Raw genomic sequence first — 11,533 nt, 5'->3', positions numbered from 1 at the left:
GCCCGACTTTTTCCTTCTTCGTTTTCTAACCCCAATTCGCCTAAATTCGATTTTTTTACTCAACTTCTCTTTAGATTCAGATACCCAACCTATGTAAACAAGAATCTACTCATAAACGACTCTACAATCGACACGATTTCCTCAAAAACTCAACAATCCCATCCTAACTCAAGAACGACAACCAATTTCAAGAACACAATTCAAGATCATCAAACTTTCAACTTTCTAGAACGAATTTTGCTGAAATAAGCATGATTGGCGTGTGGGTGAACAAACCCAACACTATGGAATCTTACATACCTGAAAGAACCATCTTTCTTGAAGATCTCGAAGGAAAATCTTGGAAGATGAACCCTAGCCTCAGCGTTTCTTGAATTCCTTGTGCGTAGAATTTTAGGAGTGGATGAGAGAGTTTGATTTAAGAAAACTGATTTTCTACACATTTAGGGCAATTTAGATGAATTCTTAAGAGTTTTAGGACTAAAATACCCCTAAAGAAATAAATAAAATGAGCTGTCGAAATAATTTTTCACCAGGCAGTGAGGTCCGTATGGGCTCCGTAACGCGGAGCCATCGCGGAGTTGTTGCCAGGTTTGAGCATTGTTAGTAAATCAATCATAACTTTTCACTCAGAGCTTGAAATTTAGAAAACTCGGTGGCGTTGGAAAGAGGACTTGAAGGGCTTTAATTTTCCATCTTGTAGCTCACTTACCAAATCATGTACTAGGAGTTATGGTCGTTTGAAGTTGACCCAAAACTTAAGAAAAACTTAGGAATGACTTGAATGTTTTTCTCTTGGTTCTTCTTGGAACTTAAGGTGTTACATCTAGTGACCTTAACACTTATGAAATTTTTAATTCCTTGGTAAAATCTCACTCACTACGAAGAACGGTTCAAGTCTTAGTTCAAAAAATTTCTGAGGTGTTACAAAACTATTAAATGAAGGATAACTATTAGAAGAAAGAAAAAAGCTCAATAATTTTCTTGAATTTTGAATAATTCAATTATTTAAATATGAAAAAAATACAAAGCTAATGCATGAATTATTTTTTTTTTCTGATACACTTAATCAAAATATATTAGTGCTACAAATATTACTAATACATCATATTCAACATTATTCTTATACAATTTTATCAAAACTACTCTTGAATAATTTAGCCATCATCTATGCACTCAAAAAATTACCATTAGTTAACAAATGTCAAAGAGGAAGGACACTGCACAAAAATTTTGAACATGGAGGACTATTAATAGTGAGGAATTATTATGAGAGTTCACTATTTTAGCATGAAACATGAAGAATTCGTTTGACCATGAGAATGTTTTGTTAATTTATTTTCATTTAAAAATTAATGTTGATCATAAAAATATTTAAATACAAGAATTTGAAAAACACTGAAATCTTATTTTTATTCTTAAATTTATTATAAATATTTTAAAAAAATTACTCTAAGTCTTATTGATTTTTTATATAAAAATGACCATGTTTAAATTATGTTTTATGTAAAGGACGTCAAACCATCAAATATTATTTGTAAAAATTATAATAGATACAATTTTAATTTTAAAATTTTAAATAAAGTGAAAAAGATAACTGCAGTAGTGATGGTAACTTGTATATGAAATCTAATTTAGGACATTTAGGTGAATATTTATTTTAAGTTATTTTTTTAAAACAGAATTTGATGGTACAATTCAAATAAATTAGTTAAATTACATGATTTACTACTTTTTAGAAATTAGAAATATAAATGATATTAGAAAAAATACATAAATATATTTTGTTAAAAAGCATCACCGAACAAAACTCCATCTCCAATGGAAAGAATTTTAATTTAAATGAAAAATATTTGATTTTCTTTTGCAAATACCACTTCCACCCCTTTCAAGGGTTTCTCAAGGGTTTTGCATCCCGGCAGCCATGAATCACGGCAAGAGAATCCTGAGTTCGCTTCGATTGAGGAATTCTCTGTTTTTCACTCAGCTTTCACGAGCTCCTTCTTCCAATCATCAGGTGACTCAACACTTAAATCTTTCTCCTTCACTTCTCACGCAAATTTACACTTCCACTAGTATTCTCGGTGCAAGTCAAAATGTCTTCTTTTCATCAAAAACTGAATCTTTTGTTGACATTATACTATCCAATGACTGGTCGAAACAATTAGAAAAGGATTTAGGAAAAAATGATCTTCCGGTGACCCATGAAGCTGTTATGTATTTGTTGAAGAAACTCGATAAAGAACCGCAAAAGGCTGGGGATTTCTTGAAATGGGTTGTTAAGCAAAATGGGTTTAAACCTAGTTCTTCTATGTACAGTCTGATGCTTAGAATTTATGCTAACAGGGATTCAATGAAGGACTTTTGGACTACTATTAAGGAAATGAAAGAGAACGGGTTTTATATTGATGAGGAAACGTATAAATCAATTCATTCTATTTTTCGGAATTTGAAAATGGAAACTGATGCCACTGCTTTAAAGCATTTCTATGGGAGGATGATTAAAGATAATGCTATGGGTGATGTGGCAAAAGATGTGTCTGAATTGATTACAAAACATGAATGGGGAGTTGAGGTGGAGAGACAATTAGGGGAGATGAAACTCCCGGTGTCGGATAATTTTGTGCTTAGGGTGTTGAAGGAACTTAGAGAAATAGGATATCCACTGAAAGCTTTCAGCTTTTTCAAATGGGTTGCGAGGAATTTAGATTTTCAGCACACCACCATTACTTATAATGGGATTCTTAGGGTTCTTTGCCGAGAAGAGTCGATTGAGGAGTTCTGGGGTGTGGTAAAAGAGATGATGAGCCTGGGGTTTGAAATAGATCTTGATACATATATAAAAATCTCAAGGCATTTTCAGAAGATTAAGATGTTGAAAGATGCAGTAGAACTATATGAACTGATGATGGATGGTCAGTTTAAACCATCACTTGGTGAGTGCAATATTCTTTTAAGATCCATTGCACAGTCACATCCCTCAGATCTTGATTTGCTATTTAGAGTTGTGGAAAAATTTGAGGCCGCAGGGCATTCACGCTCAAAGATTATTTATGATGTCATTCATAGGTGTTTGACTAACTTGGGGCGATTTGAGGAAGCAGAGAAGATAACAGAAGCTATGAGAGATGCAGGATTTGAACCTGACAATATTACCTACAGCCAATTAATATATGGACTTTGCAAAGTGAGGAGGCTGGAGGAGGCATCAAAGGTGATAGATGTGATGGAAGAATGTGGATGCATTCCGGATATCAAGACTTGGACTGTTCTGATACAAGGGCATTGTTTTGCTGGTGAAGTTGATAAGGCGCTGTTTTGTTTTGCTAAGATGATGGAGAGAAATGTTGATACAGATGCTGATTTGTTGGATGTACTACTTAATGGTTTTCTGAGTCAAAGAAGAGTTTTTGGTGCATATCAGTTATTGACCGAGTTGGTGAATAAGTTTCAAATGCGCCCATGGCAAGCAACATACAAACTTGTCATTCAAAAGCTCTTAGGGGAAAGGAAATTCGAAGAAGCGCTTGATCTACTCCGTCGGATGAAGAAACACAATTATCCACCTTTTCCAGAACCCTTTCTTCAATATATTTCAAAGTCAGGAACAGTGGAAGATGCAGTGGAGTTTTTGAAGGCGTTGAGTGTCAAGGACTATCCATCTGTTTCAGCCTACCAACATGTTTTCCAGTCCTTCTTTGCAGAAGGTAGACATTCTGAGGCAAAAGATCTGCTCTACAAGTGCCCACATCATATTCGCCAACACCCAGCAATTTGTGGCCTCTTTGGTTCGTCAAATTCTAACAGTGGAAAAGTGAAAAGGTTCCCCCGGCAGAGTTCGACTTCTGTGTAGGCACAAGGTGCAATTAGTGAAATCTGGGAGGAGGATTAAGCCTTAAGGTTAGTATCTGATAAGACCTCCCGATGCTAACCTCGCCAGGATCTTCAACTTTAAAAGACAATTACACAAGTTAATCAGATAGCTCCAGATATCACTCTATTAGCTGGTTCAGCCAATGCATGCAAAAATCTTGCCAGGTTCATGTCTTCAAGATCTTTCACTTGGAACCTGAATAAGGTTGATTTCCTTGTATTCGTTGTGTTTATTTCACGATTATATGCTCTTATATTTACTTGAAAAAAGTGGCAAGATGATAACTCACATGCTTCTGCTGCTTCACACAGTTGTTTACTGAGATGCAATGAGCCTTGAGATTCATTATTTAGTGCTATTCTGTCTCAAACTAGTGAAAATTGAGAGAAGTGGGTGACCCTACATAAATTCCACATATGTAGATATTTAACTGCATAATATTCCTAGAGATTAGCTAATTCAATAATAGCATGTACACCTGGAATTTTGAGTTTGTAATTCTCACCCATCTAGACTTATACCAGATTGTTTTCTTCCTCTACCGTTTCTTGAATTCTCAAGAATTGCTTCGCAATATACGTTGTGAATAGCTGAAACCATGATGAACCGTCATCCAGAGAAAACTGTTGCACAAAAGACTCAAAAGTCATCAAATTGGCTCAAATATGTGCTGGTGGGGAGGTAGTAGGTATCACGTGGCACAGTTATTTTTTTTTAATAAAAAAGAAGAAAGATTCGAAGTCATCAAAAGGCAAATTAGAGTAACCAAAGTATCTGATAGAATGTAAGACATGAAATTGTAGGCTGTTGCACAAATTGCTTGATGGCAACATGATTTGGTGCCTAAGCAAGGTAATTAAATGTAGTAACTGTTCGGCAGGTTTTAGTTCCCGTTGCTGTAGTTTTGACAAAATTGTAGATTCTATTCTGAGCACCTCGGCTGATATGTAATTGGTTAATCAGACTAAAAGTCAGTATCTCCGTCATCTAATTGAAGAAAATATCCAATGACATTGTGAAACTCTAAAGCTTTTCACTAGTTCAGGTTTAGGATTTGTAGATAAAAAGAGTTCGTCTAAACAAGATACTTATTCTTTACAAATAAAAGGTATCTTGTTTAGACAAACTTTCTCAAGAAAAAGATACCTTTTCCTTACTGGGATAGACTTGCTATAGAGTATCAATCATCTATTCCTCAACCCTCTTGCAAAAGAACTATAAGTGAAGCTGATAAATTTACAGCTAAGCTTCGTGCAAAATACACCCTAATTCTACTGCAAAGTTAGCTAGAACAGTAGAAATATGATCGAAACTGATAAGTTTACAGCTAAGCTTCGTGCAAAATTGCTCTTGTTTGTGTTGGTTAAATATCAAAGATCTTGCCAAGAATTCATCCTGTTACCACTAGTAAAGCTTATTTTTGGCAACTAATAAAACTTCGTTTGAAAGTATGAATGCAAAATGTATAAATTTCTTGCCGAGCAAAGATAGCTTGTATTGATCCATGGAGATATGTGTTGTTTAACTGCCTATTCTAGGTGATTTTTGCTGATGCTCTATCTCCTTTCTCCTCTTCATCCTGCACTGTAAATGTACACCTAGGTTTAGGTTTGACCTTTTTCAGTTTGGATCTTTCATCTATAGCCATTGAAGAGATATAAAGGAAGTATATTGTTTTCTAGGTAATTTCTTATAATGGAAAAAAGGAGTGCATTATAATTTTTTTTGTTGGCTCCTTGTGTAATTAGAAGTGGCATAATATCACATATATTGGGAAAACCCTTGAACACACAATCTCTTTTCTTTTGTTACTATAAAGAGGACTTGTAGGCTTTCTACCTATGTCAAAAAGAAGAAGATGACTAGTAGGTTTTCTTGTGGAACATATATTAGAATGCTATATGAAAGTTCCACTGGTAAGAGCACATAAACTATAGAAGTATATTGACAAGTAAAAGATCCAAATACTGCAATTAAGAACTACGAAGCACTATTGGAGTTGTCTTATGCCCTTTGTTTGGATTCTATGATATTCTTGGAGGTTTATATGCTCGGATTGTCCAATTTAGTAGTTTGCTTGATAATGTAGGAGAATTCCCTAAGTCCTTGCCCAGCTCTTCTTCCAGGGAAACAGTCTTTAAAGGTCGAAGCTTGATTCCAGCATTGTTAATTCTTTCTAATGAGTAACATGTCCATAAATGAGCAGTACTTATTGTTGCTCAATTGGAGTGATTGTACATATCGTGAAACGAAGTCACAATTAATGACTGAGAAAAGATGTGACATCCATAGTTTCTTCCATGATGTTTGATGTTTTCACCTCTTCAATCTATTTAGCCTTTATATCTGACTTTCCAGCAAGGAGGCCTCAGACTGGGATGGGGATGGAGGTGGGGGGTTCCTTGCAGTCTGCTTGGAACAATAAGAGTGAGCAGAATAATGAGAAGTCACTTGTTGAATCATCAAATATTCCTATTTACCATTATTCCAGCCAAATTTAGTTGGAGGGTTGTTTGATTAAATTCTGCAACTATTGTCCGTCATGAACTTGGGATGTGAATATATCTAATGTTGTCAATATAGTACATGCACTTCATTTCTAAAGCTTTGACATGGTAGTGTCTGATTTAAGTGTTGTAAGATTACTCAAATGATGAACTTCAAAAAAATCAACAAATTTGACTGTGCAGAAGTGCCTGGGTTTCTTTCTGCTTCTGCTTCTGCTGCCAGCCTGATAATTGAACTGATGGTGTTTGTGAAACTAGCAGTAATAAACATTCTGTTGGTTCAAGGGAAATTACGAACCGCCTGGCTACAAATCGTTGTTTTCTGCATTCACTCTGAACTGTCGAATTTGGAGAGTAATCTAAGAAGCTACTTCAGTTTGGGAGGTCAATGCCACCGTGCAGCTGAGAAATGCAGTTTTGGCCATCATGTCATTTTCATTTGTGTTATGTACACTCAAATGTGCAATATTTATGTTATCAGGTTGAAAATTTTGTTGTCATTACTTTTTCACTTTGTTTACCATTTGTCACTTGACAATTTTAAATTTTACACAAAGAACAGTCCATTTATTGTATTGGATTTTTCGGAGTTTCTTGTTATTGATTAATAGGTTTGAAGTTCTTATGCTACGTTACCACTTGACCGGTCTAGTCTCAACCTTCAACATAGAAATGACAGTTCAATGCACTAAAGCTCTAGCTATGCGTGAGGTTTAGGTTCAGGGAAGGCCCGAACCACAAAAATCTTCCACAAATTCACTCCAAAAACCACTCTTCAAGTGTGAGAATTGCCTTTTCAAATGCTCTTTTATTGAAGATCTGAAGTCATTATAATGCAGTTTAAATTGTAATTTATTGGTTACTGAATTGTCTCTTTCAGAATAAGTTGAGGGCACAGATTACAATATATCATTTTGAGATAAAAATAATATGTCACTAGCAATAGAGAGTTCTATTAAACTCATCCTTGAATATGTGATGAAAGTAGGTGCCAAATAAGTATGTTCTAGAAAAAAATAAAATATAATAACGTTGATTTTTATTTTTTTTGTGTGCGCCAAAATTTATTATCTCTACCTCCCTTATTGAAGAGTACATCTTCCTAACCTAAGGCCACTAATAGAGTTACGATTACAAGTTTCCATCTCCTATAGTAACCAACGTGAGGTTCTAGATAACATGGCCCCCCATACAATATCCCTCACTTAAGACAAAAGTTACTCTAAACCCACTATGAAGAAAAAGCAGGAGCCTCATCAAGATGAACAACATGATGTTGAAATCCTCAAGGCTGTGGCACAAGCCTGGCATGGCCACTCCAGCAGCCGTGGAACCACTACTGAATTCGACGCCCACCGCCACAATTTCAAGAATAAGCCATCAAGATTCAAGCTTGAAGCTATAAACAAGGCAACCTCCAGGGAATATGATGGCACAATTAGTAGATGGGATTTCAGCCAGTCTCTTTGGGATTCTTATGAGATACTCAATGTGTCCAAAAAGTTAGAAACTGGGCTAATGCTGGACCATCCATTGGATGGGTCAATCCAAATTGGGCAGAAGCGGAAAGAGAGTAAGAATAGCTTAAGAAAATTACTCAATAGGGTGTCTTCAAGAAGATATAATGAGGCTGAATCAACACTAGATAAGGATGGCTAATTTCAAGTAAAATTTGGTTTCATTTTCTAAAAGAAGCCAAGAGAGCTCTGTTTTTCGATTTTATGCTGATTCTTCTATATCTTTTACGCGATTTTTCATATAATTATCATCACTTAGCTGAGGGAAGCACAAGTTGCATTGTACTGAAGCCTGCAGCTTCATCCATCCACCAGTTGAGTGAATAAATGAAAAAACAAGGAGTGGCTAACGTTTAGCCACTGGGTGGGGATGTGTTGGTACCACTACAGGAAAACTGTGAATTACATGGGGATTTTTCTATGGATTAGTATGAAAATCCGTAGGAAACTTATTTTCCTGCAAATTTTCATACTAATCCCCAGAAAAATCCCCATGTAATTCACCATTTTCTTGTAGTGGGTGTTTTTGTTCCCGTCCCACGAGTCGAAGTCCCCACACTTTTCACATCAGTTAGAAGATTGATTGAGCTGCACTTTATAGAAAACGAATCATATGCTTTAGAGATAGGAGATTTAGGAAATATTCTCCTCTTTCCTCAACTGAATTATTGTACCTTGTTTTCGAAGATTCTTTCAAGATTGGAACTTGAAGGGACCGTTGTGGACCGGGAGAGTGCCCTTCAAGTCTAGAAGGGGTGGGGAGGGAGCAGTAATTTGTGAGCGTGTTGTGCAAGAGCTGGACATTACAGTAATGAACAAATAGGCAATTTCTCTGTTAACAAACGGTTAGTAGTAGAGTCTAACTTATGTGCACGGACAGTAAATAGTTTTCCTATGATCTACAATAACAAGAAACTATGCATGTCAAGTTTGATTTGGTACCTCAAAAATGCAATAAATTACCTGCTATTACTGGTAAAACTATAGTAATAGTGTACAAATGCTTTAATTGTTAGTGTATATAACATAAATCCTTAGTAAAACAGTTGCTTTATTGTTTTTTCTACTTTCAACTTGAGGATTATGCTTTCTCCCTTTTCTGCTAACTGTTGCTAGCGATAACAGAATAAAAGTAGAAGATTTGTTTTCGTAAGATGGACAACCTGTTGAGTTTTGGATATTGTTGACAGTGAGGCTTGCTTCTTCTAAGTTTTAGATGGATTAGGAGAAGCCGATGCAAATTAGATGAGGGAAAAATCTGGATGATACCAAAGCTAGTCCTATTTGATGAACTTGATGCAAAAGATGAGCAAATAGCTAGTAACTTCAAATTTCATTACATATCAAGTATTTGCATACAGATTAAAAGTAAATAGAACTGTAAAGACAGTCTATGGTCAAGTGCTATAAGACAGACATTTTATTATACCAGTGATTCAATATGACCTAATGGTCATTCATAACTGTATAGCCTACCAAGCAACTAGCTGTATGCTCAATAGACCTTAAAAGTGTCCATCTTTGCAAGCTCAAAGTTCTTGTGTTTCCTCTTGATGAAGTTATCAGCTTCATTATCAACCTTTTCCTCACTGACTTTATGTTTCTCCTTCCTACCGACTTCAGTGGTTCTGTCATGCTCCACAAAGTGGGCTTTCTTTTGAGCTTCAGGGGGAGGAGACCCATGGTGATATCCACTAGGAAAGTTGTATTTAGACCGATTGCCATACATATTGCTGTTGTTATTCCTTTGGATGAAGCTATCATCTTCATTATGAAACTTCTTATCTTTGACATCAGTTGTTCTGTCACGTTCCACAAAGTGGACTTTCTTTTGAGGTTCAGGAGCACGATACCCTTGGTGAATTCCACTAGGAAAGCTGTAGTTATACCGATTTCCATGCATATTGTGCTGTTCTTCCCAAATGACTCTCTCCTCTTTGATCATGGTGTGGCCATTTTGGTACCCGTATACATCAGATTCAACTACTGGCATTCTTGTTGTGCGAGCAATGTAATCCTCAACAGATCTGTCAGAATAGGGCTGCTCAAAGGAAGGGTAATGTGGTCTCCAAAACATTTTTCTTATTTTTGTTTGATTGATATGCTAAAGCCTAAACAAGTATAGCATTTTATAGTCAAAATACTTGTGCTGAGTATTCTTACTGGATGACGTCTAAGAGCACGAAAATAGCCCTTGAATCAGATGCCTTTCCCTTTAGTCATGTCAAACAGTGGATATTCCAGTTAGTAGAGAAGACGAATAAGCCTACTTAAGAGCTTAAAAGACATTTTATTCTTCTGTTATCTTTGAAGAATAAACATGTTGTAGTTTGTACGCTTCCAAGTTTGAAACTTCTGACCATATCTGTAGGGTTTGATTCTATTCAGCTTCATGATGAAACTAGATAAAAAAGTAGTTTTACCAGATAAGAATCAACAACAGGAAACAATGTTCTTCTCTTCTTCCCATTCCTAATCATAGAGAACCTCCTCACTTTTTAACTATGTTGATCGGATTCTCCAAAAATGTTGTCACACCCATGTCAGATCCTCCAAAAATACACTACTTTTGGAGGATTTGACACGCACTCGACAACATATGTGAAGAGTTCTAGCAACATAGCTTTGATGTTTAAAACATAACATTGACAATACTATTCTAAGTTTGTGGTGTCCTAAGAAATCATAATTTTGACCCCTTTGATAGAAGGAAAGCATCTCATTAATATATTCTGTTAATTTTCCTTTGTGAGAAATTTTAGCTGCTAAGGAACTATTATAATTATATCTCTGTGGAACAGAAAAGGTTGTGTAAATAATGTTTAACAATATCTCAAAATTCAGTTTGAAATTCACTAGCTAAGTCTATTTTGTCTGACAAAGTGACCTAAAAATCATCTTTTAAGACATTGCATTTCTGCCATCTTCTGAGGTTTTGTTCCTCTTTTATCTGAACTTGTCATACATACATCAATCTCACAGTTCTGCCCCATCATTAACGCGTTTCTTGTTCCAATACTAGCATGATGTTGGCCGATGTTACATGTAAATCCATTAAACTCTTTCATCGCAGTTTTCTTTGTACTCAAACCAGCAATTTTGCAAGTCTGCATCTGTTTCAATACTGTCATCTTTCTACATCTTTGGTCACTTTTCACCAATAGATTCGTATTCTTGCTCTTGCTCGTCATCTCTTTTGACATGACTAGAGAGACTCGTACACTCATCTACTTCATTAAAAATATTCACACCCTATTGCTACAACAATTTCTTGAAATAAATTATGCCTAATTTATTCTTAGCTTTATTCTGATAATTATGATGTAAAAGAATAAAAAGGCTTAGAACAGCAAAGGCCAATGGAAACTAGATAAGTTCAGACATAATACTATAGTTTCTATTAGATTAGATATAGACCAAACCAAACGTACAAATCTACTTATTAACTCTATGGGTACTACAACAAGGTAAACATGAAATGTTTTCTTCTCTTCTTCTTTTGGGAAGCAAACTGATTGTAAAACAGACATATATACATATAATATAGCAAACTATTTAGATTATTGAAGAAGAGTGAGTGCTAATAAGATGGAAACACTTTAGCATTACACTTTGAAAGTTCTCCATTTGTGAAG

General features: G+C 35.5%; 2 protein-coding genes across 4 annotated transcripts; both read left to right on the top strand.

The window, feature by feature from the left end:
• Nucleotides 1–1,822: 1,822 nt before the first annotated feature.
• Nucleotides 1,823–7,004, top strand: LOC102583268 (pentatricopeptide repeat-containing protein At3g48250, chloroplastic). Of its 3 annotated transcripts, none has more exons than XR_367051.2 (2): nt 1,823–4,038; nt 6,565–7,004. XR_367051.2 is itself a non-coding variant. In XM_006344412.2 (2 exons), the coding sequence occupies exon 1, from the start codon at nt 1,925–1,927 to the stop codon at nt 3,851–3,853; it is 1,929 nt and encodes a 642-aa protein (XP_006344474.1). In that variant the 5' UTR covers nt 1,823–1,924; the 3' UTR covers nt 3,854–3,900; nt 6,565–7,004. The 3 variants fall into 3 exon arrangements, 1 of the variants encoding a protein (XP_006344474.1); XR_367050.2 differs by having other exon boundaries at nt 1,823–4,078; XM_006344412.2 differs by having other exon boundaries at nt 1,823–3,900.
• Nucleotides 7,005–7,399: 395 nt separating this feature from the next.
• LOC102582940 (uncharacterized) lies at nt 7,400–8,119 on the top strand. The gene has a single exon (XM_006344411.2). It carries the CDS (start codon nt 7,615–7,617, stop codon nt 8,038–8,040), a length of 426 nt encoding a protein of 141 aa, XP_006344473.1. The 5' UTR covers nt 7,400–7,614; the 3' UTR covers nt 8,041–8,119.
• Nucleotides 8,120–11,533: the final 3,414 nt, after the last annotated feature.

This window comes from Solanum tuberosum, unplaced genomic scaffold (assembly GCF_000226075.1).
Source record: "Solanum tuberosum cultivar DM 1-3 516 R44 unplaced genomic scaffold, SolTub_3.0 scf00055, whole genome shotgun sequence".
In the NCBI taxonomy this organism is placed as follows: Eukaryota; Viridiplantae; Streptophyta; class Magnoliopsida; order Solanales; family Solanaceae; genus Solanum; species Solanum tuberosum.
The sequence above is the reverse complement of the archived record's forward strand: the minus strand, read 5'-3'. Positions and strand labels throughout refer to the sequence as shown.